The sequence below is a fragment of the Corythoichthys intestinalis genome, chromosome 21 (genome assembly GCF_030265065.1).
Source record: "Corythoichthys intestinalis isolate RoL2023-P3 chromosome 21, ASM3026506v1, whole genome shotgun sequence".
In the NCBI taxonomy this organism is placed as follows: domain Eukaryota; kingdom Metazoa; phylum Chordata; class Actinopteri; order Syngnathiformes; family Syngnathidae; genus Corythoichthys; species Corythoichthys intestinalis.
This window is the reverse complement of record NC_080415.1, coordinates 39,423,042-39,439,741: the sequence shown is the minus strand read 5'-3', so window position 1 is coordinate 39,439,741 and position 16,700 is coordinate 39,423,042. Positions and strand designations below refer to the sequence as shown.

The 16,700-nt window shown below is 37.1% G+C and overlaps 1 protein-coding gene across 16 annotated transcripts in view; it reads left to right on the top strand.

Moving 5' to 3' along the window:
* The window catches only part of cacna1g (calcium channel, voltage-dependent, T type, alpha 1G subunit), a 340,555-nt gene that overhangs the window by 3,295 nt on the left and 320,560 nt on the right, over window positions 1-16,700 (top strand). For 14 of the 16 annotated variants that reach the window (XM_057825957.1, XM_057825952.1, XM_057825944.1 and 11 more), the window contains exons 1-2: window positions 10,677-11,731; window positions 15,259-15,575. In XM_057825957.1, the coding sequence (XP_057681940.1) occupies window positions 15,266-15,575 (310 nt within the window). In that variant the 5' untranslated portion in view covers window positions 10,677-11,731; window positions 15,259-15,265. Of the gene's footprint in view, window positions 1-10,675; window positions 11,732-15,258; window positions 15,576-16,700 lie in introns of those variants that run through there. The other 2 variants (XM_057825945.1, XM_057825943.1) reach the window with 2 other exon arrangements.

The following is a 16,700-nucleotide window of genomic DNA, read 5'->3' as shown; positions in this document are numbered from 1 at the left end:
ATGAGTGGTTTAAAGTGGCCCTGCCCACGATAAAACACACACCTGGTTAGAATTGTCTTGATGAGAAGCATTGTCTGATGTGCATCATGGCTTGTTCGAAAGAGCTGTGATCAAGGATTGTTGATTTGTATAAAGCTGGGAAAGGATACAAAACCATCTCTAAAAGTCTGGATGTTCATCAATCGACAGTCAGAGAATTTGTCTACAAATGGAGAGAGTTTGGCACTGTTGCTTTTCTCCCAAGGAGTGGCCGTCCACCAAAGATAACGCCGAGAGTTCAGCGCAGAATACTCAGAGAGGTGAAAAAGAACCCTACAGTGTCTGCTAAACCCTTACAGAAATCACTAGCACAGTCCAATATAACACATCAACTATAGTTAAAATTATGGCCAAGAATGGTGTTCATTGGAGGCCTCCACAGAGGAAGCCAATGGTGTCTAAAAAAACACTGTTGCTCGTTTAATGCTTGCAAAAAGGTACCTGGACACTCCACAGAGGTTTTGGCAAAATATTTTGTGGACTGATGAAACCAAAGGGGAATTGTTTGGGAGTAACACACAACGTTAGGTGTGGAGGAAAAATGGAACCGCATCAACACCTCATCCCCAACCGCATCAACACCTCATCCCCACCGCGAACCATGGTGGAGGGAGCATCATGATTTGGGGCTGTTTTGCTACCTCAGAGCCTGGACAACTTGCAATTATTAATGGGAGAATGAATTCAAAAGTTCATCAGGTTGTTTTGCAGGAAAACCTGGGGCCGTCTGTCAGACAGTTGAAGCTAAAAAGAGGATGGATGCAACAAGGCAATGATCCAAAACACAGAAGTAAATCAACTTCAGAATGGTTTCAGAAGAACAAAATCACCACGTTCTGGAGTGCCCAACTCAAAGTCCAGACTTGAACCCCATTGAGATGCTAAGGCACGATCTAAAGACAGCGATTCATGCCAGACATCCCAGGAATCTGACCGGACCACAACAGTTTTGAAGAGAAAAATGAGCCAAGATTAGTCCTGATTGATGTGCCAGACTTATCTGCGGCTACAGGAAGCGTCTGTTTGAAGTTATTTCTACTAAAGGGGGTGTGGAAAATATTAAATGTGATGGTTCACTTACTTATTTTACCTCTTCTACCTCTGTAAAATCATAATAATATTATAACTTAAAAAAAAAAAAAAAAAGCCACTTTTCACATACAAAAAAAATACTTAAAGGGTGATGATTTTCAGACTGGCCGGCTCTCCCAACGAGGTGTCCCTAATTTTTTTCCAGGGAATATCGGGCGGCAGAAAATGTTATCACTAACGAACACAAACCTTTTGAGAGTACTTATAGTGGTGTAATGACATGATTTGGAAATACTGTGGCACGGAACATTACCCCTATATGTGCAACATGTAAATATTCATTACAATCTGCACATGCATAATACATTATTCTAATCATTTTTTTGTGGCTATAAACAAGAATTTGCATGTCCACTGAAAAACGTTAGCCCTATCCTTTTCTGTTGTCTTCTGGCTGCCTCTCGGCGGATCGGTACTGCAACAAAGTAGGGATGGATTCAGCCCTGGGGGAGCTTCTCAGCCTGAGTTGACTTAGAAGGATCCTCAAGGGGAATGTGTAGCTCTTGAACCAAAACCCAGAGTTGGAAGGATACTCTGAGAAGGAAAGATGAAAGAAAGAAACGGGCAATCGCTGCCGGCGTATTTGTGCCTCGTGCTCACTCTTTCAATGTTCTACACTGATGTTGCCATTTGCTAAAAAGAAACTTAATTGGGCTCAGACAGAGAAAGAACGTGGGAACCCAATCCAAACAGACAAAGAAAGATTATTATTTGTGTTCATCCCTTTCTTCCACTTTTTATTCCTAATTGAAATCTTGATTTAGGTCATGCCAATTTTTTATTTTTATTCTTCTACAGCTTCAATTGGCTGAATCGAAATATTAGCATTTATTACTATAAAAAAATTGAAACATATATACGCTACCGTTCAAAAAGTTTAGGCGTCACAATCAGGGGTGAAAGCGGTGCTTGTTGTTGGAACTCCCTGATATAAAGGTCGCCACAGAGCCAGATTTTTTTTTTTTTTTACGGTACCTACCCTACCCTACCCTGCGCTACGCTACGCTATGCCACTTGGGGAAAAAAAAGTTGATGTTTAAAAAAAAAACAAAAACAAAACAAAAAAAACCCTTAATGGACAGGGAAGATTTATTTTCTGTCAAAAAAAAAACATGGAAATAAAAATCAGTGCTGTTAATCTTACTTTAAAACAGTAATTAATTACAGTTACAAATTACTTCTCCCAAAAAGTAATTGAGTTAGTAACTCAGTTACCTAAATGTAAGAGTAATTAGTTACTTGGCAAAGTAACTGGTGTTACCTTTCATGTTTTTTTTTTTAAATTAAAAAAAAAAAAAAAAAAAAACTATATCAACCTTTGCTATGTGTGAAAGTCATTTAATGTTGTGAATCAACCGTTAAAGTTGTTAAAATTGCTCTGTTATTGCATTAGTTTCCTTCTGTCTACTTCTGACGTGAACATTTTAAACTGTTTCATCATTTAAAGATAAATTCAAGTCAAGGTTTTGCAGATTTAGGAGTATTTTAGATAAAAAGTTACTCCCCTTAGGTTCACTACAACAGAGCCTTCCTGAGAAATCTACTGCTTTAAGATGGCGGCTGTTTACTAACGCTTGCCAGTCTATCATTTCGCATCTAGTTCTGTAAACATGTGCTAACGCTGGCATGTCTGTCATTTCGCATCTAGTTCTAATTACATGTAATATCTACTGTAGCATCATGTGGGCGAAGTACGTAGGCTATCGGCTTCAGTCAGGTATTATTGGAGCGATGTTCAATTCCATGGAACTGTTTGGCAGTTTATCTATCGATTCTCTTATCGATTCCAAGCAACACGAATTAAGTCACATTTTGTCAGCTCATATGTCCTTTTAAAAAGAAAGATTTTTTATTTCTGTTTAAAAAATGATTTAGTAAAATGTTACACGTTCTTGTCTATTTGCCACTTTTAACATCGAGGCTTTGGGCGTCTTTTGACCTCGTTGTGAGTTTGTAAGGTTGTGACAAACTAGGTGCCAATCAAAATGTTTGTTCTTCTTTTTTCCCAAATTAGAATTGATAAGAGACTTGATAAAGAATCGAATCATTAAGCAATATCGATAATGGAATCGGAATCGTAAAAATCCTATCAATTCCCATCCCTATACACGGAGCCCGTGTTCTTTGCATTTGCTGGACATTCATCGGTAACCATGTAGCTGTAGCAACAAGGGTTGACAAATCACGACGAAAATGTCCGGTTGAGTTTAAGACTCGCTTCAAATGTCTTCTGCTTATTCGGAAACCGTGCTTAGAGAAGAATTGATCTTATGTCATCATATTTTAGGCCTATTTTGAAGTAAAATCCAATGACCTGCTCCACGGGTGAACATGCTCAACTGTTGCCATTGTTTACCTGGAAATTGAGCTGCACAACACACGTTTAAAATAGTGGAATTATGAGTTTTAAAAATTTTTTTGCCGTGAATTTTTTTTTTTGCTTCATGAACTTTTTTTTTTTGCTTCAATGTAAAAAAATGCTTCGATGTAAAAAAAAAATAATAATAAATAAAAAAAATAATAAAAAATAAAAAAATTTTTTTCTTCGACAGAAAAAAAAATCTTCCGCGTCCCTTTCAGGGCACTTTTTTTTTTTTTTTTTGAAACGTCAACTTTTTTTTCCCCTCTCTTTCTTTTTTTCTTCTTCTTCCATGCCCCTTTAAGTGCTTTGTACCTTATAAAGGGTTAATAAAACAAAAAAAGCTATAATTAAAAGACATGGAATTTGTCTATATATTTCCCATGTGCATACAAGCACTAAAATAGCAACAATAACAACATTCATTTACTATTTTAACGACCGGAACATTTGCATCAAAGTTGTAAACAGCTACCATGAATTATGTAAGTGGACATTCCACGCACTGTCTGGAACCAGAACCCCGGACTGAAATATTGAACGTTTTTGGAACTCTTGTTTCTAATAGACTATTACTGTTCTTGACCTTTTTAAGCTGCAGTGGCACACTCCCACACATGTAATAACACACCACATGAGGAACACAAAGTGCAATGCATTATTTTGTTGTTTAGTAGATAAATGCGGGGGCTTAAATACTGTAAATGTTCGCATTTGCATTTTTCAGTCAGTGCGTTTTATTACAAGATCAAGTGATATTTTTCGTCTTTTTTCGTACGACCGTGCTTTTCTTGTTTTTAACTCGTGTTGCACCGATACCGTTACATTTTTTCTCAACGTAGCTTAGTTATTGTAAAGTATTATGTGAATAAATGACCTTTGCCTTGTGTGGCTGACTGCAACAGAAATAGGAATGTTGGAGCAGAGAACGATAGTATAATCGATATAGTAATTACTGCTTTTGGACAAACCCACTCCTGCAGGGAAAGGACTAATGAGCAGTCGATATCATGGATGGAGTGAAATCACACATGCAATACCAGGCTGTGTATTGATGCCTGTTAATGAGTGATGAGCAAGTATCACATTCCTCCAATAGGCATGAGTTCATTGTTTCACAAAATTGCTGTGTACTGTACTCCATGTGAAATGCAATGTTCTTTGCCCTGTGAATAAAAGAGCAGGAAGCTTCTCAATTTTGAAACGAATCTGGTTTGTTATGCAGGTAGTCCCCGTGTTAAGAACGAGTTCTGTTCATACGCTGGCGACATAACTTAAATTTCCGCTAGGGTTGTCAAAATTATCGTGTCAACGGGCAGTAATTAATTTTTTAAATTAATCATGTTAAAATATTTGACGCAATTAACGCACATGCCCCGCTCAAACAGATTAAAAATGACAGCACAGTGTAATCTCCACTTGTTACTTGTTTTTTGGTGTTTGGCGCCCTCTGCTGGCGCTTGGGTCCAATTGATTTTAGGGCTTAGTACCATGAATGAGCATGGTGTAATTATTGACATCAACAATGGCGAGCTACTAGTTTATGTTTTGATTGAAAATTTTACAAATTTTAATAAAACGAAAACATTAGGAGGGGTTTTAATATAACATTTCTATAACTTGCACTAACATTTATCTTTTAAGAACTGCAAGTCTTTCTATCCATGGATCGCTTTAAGAGAATGTTAATAATGTTAATGCCATCTTGTTGATTTATTGTTATAATAAAGAAATACAGTACTTATGTACCATATGTTGAATGTATATATCCGTCTTGTGTGTTATCTTTCCATTCCAACAATAATTTACAGAAAAATATGGCATATTTTATTAGGGCTGTCAAAATTATCGCGTTAACGGGCGGTAATTAATTTTTCTAATTAATCACGTTAAAATATTTGACACAATTAACACACATGCCCCGCTCAGACAGATTTAAATGACAGTACAGTGAAATGCCCACATGTTGTGTTTTATGGAGTTTTGCCGCCCTCTGCTGGCGCTTGGGTGCGACTGATTTTATAGGCTTCAGCACCCATGAGCATTGTGTAAGTAATTATTGACATCAACAATGGCGGGCTACTAGTTTATTTTTTGATTGAAATTTTTTACAAATTTTCTTAAAACGAAAACATTAAGAGGGGTTTTAATATAAAATTTCTATAACTTGTACTCACATTTATCTTTTAAGAACTACAAGTCTTTCTATCCATGGATCGCTTTAACAGAATGTTAATAATGTTAATGCCATCTTGTTGATTTATTGTTATAATAAACAAATACAGTCCCTGTGTACTGTATGTTGAATGTATATATCCATCTTGTGTCTTATCTTTCTATTCCAACAATAATTTACAGAAAAATATGGCATATTTTATAGGTGGTTTGAATTGCGATTAATTACGATTAATTAATTTTTAAGCTGTAATTAACTCGATTAAAAATTTTAATCGTTTGACAGCCCTAATTTCTGCGTAAGTCTGATTCAAACCTTTGCAAATGCAAAATAACCATCCAAAAGTCCAAAAGTATAGTATTTTGTTTGATGGTGTAGGATAGAGAAGGAAGTTAGGTTAGACGCTGTCTTTTCTTTGTTCCTTTTACATGATCAGGGTTTAGTTAGCGGGTGGGGTTTAAGTGTAGCTCCTTTTCTTTGTTGTTTTGGCCTGAGCTTACCCTGAAGTCACGCTTCGTCGGCATTCTGTATATATTCATTGCGAGTTTGATTGTTGTGTAAATAAATTTGTGTCCACTCGTACATTTGTGTGGCTTGTTTTATGTTACGCCCTTCGCGAGCCGTCTTTGGCACGTCACAACAAGTAATAAGCGGACATTACACTGTACTGTCATTTTAGTCTGTTTGAGCGTGGCATGTGCGTTAATTGCGTCAAATATTTTAACGGCATTAATTTAAAAAATCAATTACCACCCGTTAACGCGATAATTTTGACAGCCCTAATATTTACCATTTTAAACGTTTTTTTTTCTTTGTTTGGATCGATTATTTATTATCTAGCGAAAAAAATACAATTAAGTGATACTTATGAGGTACATATCCGTGACTTTTTTTACAGACGCTAATTTTTTCATTGTGACGTATAAAGTATGCGAGTGAATCATTTTTTAAAGTGTTTTTTTTTTTTTTTTTAAACTAAATATTATACATCGATTAATGGTTCTAAGCCATAAATGACAGACATTTCGAAAAGTAAATACAATTACTTACCTTCTTTTTATGGTTAGGTTGAAACAAAAGCGGTTGCGCGACATCTGAAAATGAGGGTTTCCAGGGTAAAACTGACAAATTAAAAATAGATTTGGGACTTCATTCACGATGAATCTGCTATGGCAACATCTAGACATTTTGTTCAATCAAACACAAGTTATTTTGGCTTAAAATACAGCAGTTTGTTTTAAAAAGGCGTGCAAGAGCAGAAACTGCTTTTTCAGCCTTGTCTGTTTTCCACCATATGTATATATGCATTATGTTTAGATCTATGTTTGTGTGTGAGGTAGATGTAAGGTAAATTAGCCTGACCCAGATATTACTTAAATTCAAGTAATTAGTAGTATTTTTCAGGGTTTGAAATTACAGCCATTTTTGTTACATATGTGCCCAAATGTTATCAGTGCAATTTACAAATATTTGGGAACAAACAATTACTGTGGTGTGAGCGAAAGTCATGGCATTAGCAGTATGATTGAATATTTATATGTATATAAATGATCAGTCTTTGTTAGCTGTTTCTGAAGTTTTGTGCTTGTACGCTACGTTCACTTACATCCTGTGCATCTCCTGGGGGTTAAGCCCCCCCATTCTTAAAATCTAGTGGTGCCCCTGGTGACGACAAACTTTTTGATTTAAAGTTTACCTGAGAACATCACCTGGAGGATGAATAAATAACATTCATCAACCACATGAAACTCAATTTTCAGTGACTTCCTATACATTCATCGTCGGAAAAAACAATTCTTAATGTCATTGCCATCAATAATAAATGGTTAATTGCGCTGAGTTTTATTAGTGTATGTTATTTCCGTTACACTTTAGCCAGAAACGGGTCTTTTGTGTGGTGGAACCTCTCGCTAGCGACTCGAAGCCGGGCTGGATCAATACCTTGTTAAGAAATGACACAATTAACTAATCAGTCTGAACGGGCGCTATTTGACAGCCTCGGTAAAGAGCCACATTCTTCCTTTATACCTCTTGCATGCTTGCAGGTGTTTTTAGGTCATGTGTGAGAAAATGGGGATTCTCAATCTTATTTTCAGCAAGTATACGGACCGTCCTTGGTGATTTATAACTACAGGGGCACTTAAAAGCACCACTGCTTCCACGGATGTGATTAAAAAAAAGAAAAAAGTCTTCTTTCATTGCCTTGTATAGATCAATATGTTTTAACAGAAAATGAAGAGGGTTGAGAAACTATCTGCAACTGTGAGCATCTTAACAATGTATGTTTAATAATGCAACCGGAGACAAAAATCGATGCACACGACTGCAACTAAGCAAACATCATTTCTACTTCAGGCAGCATTTTTCCCCCCTCCCTGCATCTTCTTGTTATATTAGTTGCAAAGACGACCTGAGGAAACATCTTCCTCTAGTGGCCACTTGTGTACATGTCATAGCTATCTTTAGCTTTATAGTATGTTATGAATTCAAATCTGAATTGTCTATTCCTCAAAATTGGACAGGTTATGTTTGCTTCCGTATTCATTGTATATTGTCAATAGTCTCTATAACCCCTAGCAAAAAGTATGGAATCACCAGCCTCGGACGAGCACTCACTCAGAAATTTTATTATTGATTTAAAAACATGGTGGTGGTCAGTAAATGTTACTTTTATAGAGCAAATGCAGGGAAATAAATGTAGAATCACACCATTCTGAAGAAAAATATATCGAATCATTAGAAACAAACAAAGAAATAATGATCAAAACACATCTCTAGTATTTAGTTGCACCACCTCTGGCTTTTATGACAGCTTGCAGTCTCTGAGGCATGGACTTGATGAGTATTCTTCATCAATTTGGTGCCAACTCTCTTAAATTGCAGTTGCCAGATCATCCTTGCAGGTTGGAGCCTTGCCGTGGACCATTTTTTTCAATTTCCACCCTAAGTTTTCAATAGGGTTGAGATCTGGGCTACTTGCAGGCCATACATTGACTGGATGAGTCTTTCTCCAAGGAATGCTTTAACAGTTTTTGTTCTGTGGCGTGATGCATTGTCATCTTGGAAAATGACAAACCTATTTTCAATTGAAGGGATAAGAAAGCTGTCTAAAATTTCAATGTAAACTTTTGCTTTATTGAAGATTTAACCACAGTGCCTTTTGCCTGGCATGCAGCCCCATATCATCAAGGACTGAGGGAATTTTGAATGTTTTCTTCAGGCAGTCATCTTTGTAAATCTCACTGGATCAGCACCAAAGAAAAGTTCCAGCATCATATGCACTGTATTTTGGAAGTTTTGTGTAAATAATGATAGTGATCCCCCCCCCCCCCCCCCCCCAATTCTCTTTTGTGTTTTTTCATTGCAAGCAAATTAAATGAAGTTATTACTACCAAAGCATTTGTAATTGCAATCATTTTCTGGAAGAAATTGAGCATTATCTGACAGAATTGCAGGGGTGCCAATACTTTTGGCCAGCACTGTATTCTATTTTTTTTTTTTTTTTCCAAAACAAAATCAAAACAGCGAAAAACAGGCCGTTATTTGTTTTCCGACTTTTGATTTGAAAACGAGAAATGAAATAACAAGTCGTTATCCGTTTTCCGATTTAGGACCCTAAAACGGATATGGAATGGATGAATGCTGCAACGATTAATCGATTAACTTGAGTAATTTGATGAGAAAAGACTCTCGAATCATATTTTGCTTTTATGTAATAGGTAATATGTTTTCTCCACTAGAGGACACTTATGCACTTTGGATGAATAATGCTTAATTTCTGTCAATTTTTTATTCTCTCGTCGGAATTCAATGATTTTTAAAAAATTTTTTTGTCTTTTTTGGCTTAAACTGGTTATGTAATAGGTTATAGTACAGTATAATAACAGTTCATATATATTTTTTTCTCAGCTCAACGTTACCATTGTTAAAAAAAAAACAAAAAAAAAACAGCGTAAGCAGTGACTCACAATGTTACTCATTAAGTATTCTTCTGACAAAATACTTTTTTACTTGCACTTGAGTACATTTTTTTGAATAAATACTTTTACTTTTACTTGAGTAATATTTTTTTGAAGTAACGTTACTCTTACTTGAGTACAATTTTTAGCTACTCTACCCACTTCAGGATAGCAGTGAATTAACGACCCCTCCAACTTCAAACGGATTGGACGTCTACTAGGTTCAGACCGCAGGTTTTAATGCACAAATCTGATTTTTTTCGTGTTTTTCCGACTCGAGCCATTAACTTGACGGTCTGAACGGGACGAGTTGCATAGAAGTGGATGTTTTTTTTTTTGTGTGTGTGTTTTTTTGTTGTTGTTTTTTTGTCGATCTTATATGGTTAAATCAATGTCACTTTTATACCCTCAATTAATGTTGAGTCAACATTGAAATCCTTACGTTCTTACGTCATTTCGATTATTAATAATATTGGAACAACGCTGAATCAATGTTATGTTTTCGACCAAAACGCCTGGTCATCCATACTTCAATGACTTTTCAATCATATTTCCCAGTCATTTATAAATCAACTATCTGTAAACATTAGTTTGTCAAATATAAAAACAATGTCAACCCAACCATCGCCTGACATACCAGAGAACAAAGTTGTTTCAACGTCACTTGGCGTCAGAAATTTCTATGTCAATCATACTTGAGCATTTTGATCGGATAATCAGTGTTTAATCAATGTTGGTCTGCTATCTGGGAAATTATAGTACACTATTATATTAATAGTTCATATGCTGAGGAAAAAAAAAATACAATTAAAAAATATATATATATCAAACATCGTAAGCAGTTACTCACAATGTTACCAATACTACACTATTATAATAATATTTTATATGCTGAGGGAAAAAAATACCATTGTTAAAAAAAAAAAAAAAATCACACATCGTAAGCAGTTACTCACAATGTTACCAATTACTTGATTATTCTTTTCGCCAAACACTTTCTTTGCTTGTACTTGAGTACATATTTGGATGACTACTTTTACTTTTATTCATTCATTCATCCATTGTCCGAGCCGCTTATCCTCACGAGGGTCGCAGACACTTTTACTTTTTGTAATATTATTTTGAAATAACGTTACTACTTTACCCACCTCTGATCAGATGATGAAGTGACTCTGCACCATGTTGCAACTTTGTCCCCTCACTTTCTCCAAGTTTTCCCACCAATCACAGCGCGTTGCTGATAAAATGCCTTCACTTCCTCGCTCCTGATTGGTCGATAGTTGACATGAGCTTCCAGCTGTTTAATGCCGCGCTCCTCCGCTTTTACATCTGACGCGACAGCTCCTTCACCCTATGAAAACAGATCTCACTCCTACAGTATGTCCTCTGATTGGCTTAAAAAGGCTCCAAGTAGGCGGGTGTTTTACAAGTTGGCCTACCCCTCCCTCCACGCCTCACTCTCCATCCAGCTGTGAGCTCCTCTGATGGACGGAACAGAGAGAACAGTTCTGGAGGAGACAAGGGTGAGAGCGGAAGTATCTGGTCCCCGCAACTAAACGGAAAGATGCTCTATCCTCTTTAAACAAAGGCAAACGGGCTGGACTGGACGCACGGCAGCATCTTGATGGATTTTTAAAACTGTGTTGCGGAGTACGCGCTCAACCAAAACGCCTGTGGATGCATTGAAAAGTATTGGAGAGAACTTCATTTAGAACCCCGGGGAAAACAACCTATTCATAATTAGTCATTTGGATTCGACCGTGAAGTTGTGAGAAACAAAGAAAGGCTTGACGCCGCAGCACCGGATCTAAACGTTGTTTAAAATCATGACTGGTGGATGGTTATAAAGTATTAGTGGCTGGAGCACGGGTGTTCCGCTCGCTCAGGGGCCACTACTGAATCTTCACCGCACTGAAGCTGCGGAGACGGAGCGGAGTGCGCCAGAAAACCACTTGGGAACTCTGCGGTCCTCCGAAGCCACGGAACATCCGTTTTTCCTCGCCACCCAAAAGGATCTCTCTTCAGGCTGGCGTGGAATTTGCAGCCACCAAACTGATCATGCGATGACGCGACGCGCATTAGATCAATCGACCGAATCCAAATCAGGTATTTTAAAAAGATATATATTTTAGTTATTATCATAAATTGTATTATTTTCATTTCTATTTTTAATTGTGTTTGAAACAATACTTGTAGGAATACTTTAAATAATATTCGACTTATTTTAAACATCACAATATTAGGGATGTTCGATCATATTTTGGCATGTGAGCTTTGAGTGTGCCGATACCTTAGAACGATATGAAAGAATGAATCCTTTTTGAACAGAGCTATCCTAATACATAGCCTTATATATATATATATACATATATATATATATATATATATATATATCATATATATAAATAGTAATAATAATATATATAATATATATATATATATTTGGGTTGTTCCGATCATGTTTTTTTGCTCCCGATCCGATCCCGATCGTTTTAGTTTGAGTATCTGCCGATCCCGATATTTCCCGATCCGACTGCTTTTTTTTTGCCCACGATTCAATTCCAATCATTCCCGATAATTTTCCCCAATCATATACATTTTGGCAATGCATTAAGAAAAAAATGAATAAAACTCGGACGAATATATACATTCAACATACAGTACATAAGTACTGTATTTATTTATTATGACAATAAATCCTCAAGATGGCATTTACATTACTAACATTCTTTCTGTGAGAGGGATCCACGGATAGAAAGACTTGTGACTTTGTATATTGTGACTAAATATTGCCATCTAGTGTATTTGTTGAGCTTTCAGTAAATGATACTGCAGCCATGCCCCAATGCATAATGGGAAGTAAAACCATGACTGTGCGTCGTGCTACCAATGGATATATCTTCTCTGCTTTGGGAAATAACTTAAGGTGTTAAGGCAAAGATCAATTGCCACCTTGCTTCCCCACATTGCTTCCCATGATATTTCTAATCATAGGGAGAGGGATTGCAAGGTTTTAGCCAATTGAAGAAAGGCTCCAAAGGCTGCCAAAATTCACTCTACTCATTTTGTGCTTCCTTTTATCTCTCTATTTAGGTAATATGGCGTCGTTACAGATTGAGCGCGACAATGAGTGAGAGGGTCGTGCAGTGCATATATTAATAGCGTTAAATATTTTAACGTGACACATTTTTTAATAAATTCATTGCCGCCGTTATCAGGATATTTTTGATAACTCTACGTTAACCCTAAAGACTCTAGATGAGTGTAACATATTATGTCTGTAACGTTAAATACAATTAGAAAACGATTTAATTAAAATATTTATATATTAAAAAAGGCATGGCCGATATTTTTTTGCCGATTCCGATACTTTGAAAATGACGTGATCTGATACATATATATATATAAGGACTGTCAAAATTATCGCGTTAACGGGCGGTAATTATTTTTTTAAAATTAATCACGTTAAAATAGTTGACGTAATTAATTTACATGCCCCGCTCAGATTAAAATGACAGCAGTGAAATGTGTGCTTGTTACTTGTTACTTGTTTTTTGTTGTTTGGCGCCCTCTGCTGGCGCTTGGGTCCAAATGATTTTATGGGTTTGGGGAGTGAGCATGGTGCAATGACATCAACAATGGCGAGCTACTAGTTTATTTTTTGATTGACAATTTTACAAATTGTAATAAAACGAAAACATTAAGAGGGGTTTTAATATAAAATTTGTATAACTTGTACTAACATTTATCTTTTAAGAACTACACGTTTTTCTATCCATGGATCACTTTAAGAGAATGTTAATAATGTTAATGCCATCTTGTTGATTTTTTGTTATAATAAACAAATGCAGTACTTAAGTACCTTATGTTGGATGTATATATCCGTCTTGTGTCTTATCTTTTCATTTCAATAATAATTTTCGGAAAAATATGGCATATTTTATAGATGGTTTGAATTGGTTTGAATACGAATAATTCATTTTTAAGCTGTAATTAACTCGACTCGATAAAAAATTTTAATCGTTTGACAGCCCTAATATACTATGCATATACTGTATATGTTTTTCGCTTACACTGGCTTCAATGAAGCAAAAAAACTATTTACGTTTAAATATTTAGTTTAAATTATTATATTAATTAAAAAATAAAAAAATAAAATTAGTCAACCAATGGGTTAAATTGAGCAATTTTGGTTACGATTTTCTTGACTTTTTTTTTTTCTGTCACTGGGCATTTTGCAATGTTTTTTTCAATAGTGTTAACCCATGCAGTCAAAATGGATTGGACGTCTATCGCCGTCAATGGCAGCTCATGAGTTAAAACCGATTACTGTGATCGAGTCGCTGCTTCGCGCTTCAAACTTCGCACCCTTAGTTAATCTTTTCAATCTTTTTTTCAATCTAAAAATAAATATATAGTCTTTTGTTTAATAATATTTATATATGCGTGTACTAATGTACTAATCGTTTTCTTTTATATACATCTCATTTAATATAATTGTTACATTTGCACTGCTTAAAAACATTTATTAAAATATACTTTTTTTTTTTTTTTTTTAATTATACTTTGGGGGCAAACATGTCTTGTATGTATCTCTTTCCAATGCTGTTAAATCTGAAAAATAAGTTGAACACACCAGAAAAAACAAACAAACAAACAAAAAAAATTGTTACATGTAAATAAGCTCTACCTCTACTTGGCAGATTTTCAATTTTTTGGTCGTGACGGGGGGTGGGGGGTGGGGGGGGATCTCTGTATTTCTTTATTATTGCTGTATATTTCAAATATGCTAAAAGTGCACTAGTTACAAAATGTCATTAATCATAATGCTTTGCCATTAAAATTGCTAACTTGCGACACCTGGGTGAGGGTTGTCCTGTCCAGATATATTGTTGTCTTTTCCTGTTTTATTTTGAAGCCTCACCCTCCTGTTTCCACCACTCACCCTTCCTGCTGCCTCACCTGTCTCTGATTGTGATTACCTATTGTTCCCACCTGTGCCCCATTCCTTATGTGCTTCAATTGTTTGTCTCGTGCCAAAATGTCTTCGCTCTTCGTTGCCACTACAGCCAGTATCCATAGCCAAAGATATTCTATGTTGTAAGTTTGTTCAGAGTGTTCTGCCATCGTTTATTGTTATTTTATACTTAATAGCTGTTTGTTGTCGTGATCTCCTCCAGTGCATTTTGCCTGGCTTTCGTTTCTCATATCATTTTGTTTCATAGTCCGTTATTTCTGGAGCACCCTTAGTTTTTTCTTGGTTCTGACCTTTTGTATTAATAAAAAACTGAATTCTGCATCTGAGTCCGCCCCATCATGTCTAAATGTGACCTAACTGTTGCCCAGTCCTAAAATTCATAACAATGTGATGAAATTAAAATAAATGCTGTAAATGTTTACGCCCCCAACTCTCTCAATTTATTTTTTAATTATTATTTTAGTATTTAACTCATTGCATGCCATTAACAATCATAGACCTCCAATCTATTTTGACTTTTCGGTCACAATTGGACGTCTAGCGCCGTCAATGGCTGCCAGTGAGTTAAATCATCATTGGTGCATAATAGGCCTGATTGAGATGACTGCATATTCACCGAGTTGTTTAATATCATGGCACTCGCTCATCCACGCAGGAGGTGAATGATGGCCGAGGATGGGGGAAATCTCACCGGGACCCCCGACTCCAGGGGCTCTGAGGGCCGCTCCTCTCTTCCGAGGACTTTTATCCGGCTCAACGACCTATCCGGGGACGGAGGAGGCGCGGAGAGGACCGAGGTGATGGTAGAACCGGCTTCCCCGGCCCCTGACGGGACTTCTTCAGCCGGTGATGATGCGTCAGTCTCCGGTGAGGAAAGTCTGCCTTACCCCACGCTAGCCCCGGTGGTCTTCTTCTACATGAAACAGAGCACACGTCCTCGGAGCTGGTGTCTCAAAATGGTCTGCAACCCATATCCTTTTTCACACACAAAAAAAAAATCTGAACTTCATACAGGTAAGAAACACCTGTTTTTGCTTTCTGCAGCTGTCCTTTATGAGTAGTCAAGTGCAATTTATCGGCATACGTATTTTTGCCACCTGTCGATTCCTCGAGACGCGTATTGAGTGCTTTGACTCATCGTAGTTGCTGTTTTGCTTCTTATTGATTAAACAAACTCGGAGGAAGAGAAGAAAATCCATCAGGGTTACATGACAGGGCATCCAAAAGGCCGATTACAGTGACTATGAATGAATGGCTTGTGTCTAGCGTGACATCATTAGTTGGGATATGATATATTGTAAAGGAATTAACAAGTTGCGACCAGCATTTTCCACTGGAACAAAAATTTCCCATTTGAAGTGTCGATGTTAACTCTTTAAAGTGCCTTAAAATGAGTGACTTTCTGGATTGACAAAGAATGCGAATGTGACGTCAGCGGGCTAATCATCTTCAGTATACAGCCAATACTACAGTGTGCAGAAAGACTGCGGATTGAGTTGATTTTCCGGATTATTTTGGTTATTTTTCGCAATACGCTGGCATAATGCGCTGCAGGGTTTTGTTGCTGCACCATGGCGAGGTCTTTTGGGTTTCAAAAAGTTCCCTTTCACCACGGAGATTGGACAAAACAAGTCCGAAAACTGTAGGACCAACCATTGGACTTACGAGGAAGTGAGTAAATATCGTGTTTTGTATGATGTAAAATACTGGGATCATGGCACACGTTTGAATAAGGAGGTGGCTTGCATTTTCTGGCTGACTATTCTCCTTGTCCACCGAGAAGGCCACTCGGCCGACGAGCGGCGGCTTGTCACGCACCATGGTTACTATTACTATACCTCGGTCCTATTTGCGTGCCCGCCGAGACTGCGCTTTCCTTCGTTTGGCCACGAGCAGCCCCCCGCTCTGACGTCGGCCGTTTTGTCCACCGAGAATTCATTCCCGGCTACGAGCACTGTCAGCCCGCTGTGGCCGCAGCAGAAGGACGAGCCATAACTTGCTCGCTGCCGGGGGTTGGCCGATCGGTGAAGACAATCAACCCCGCTGCCGTGTGTGGCATGAGTCAGGGAAGATTTTTGTGTTGTTTTTTTTTTTCGA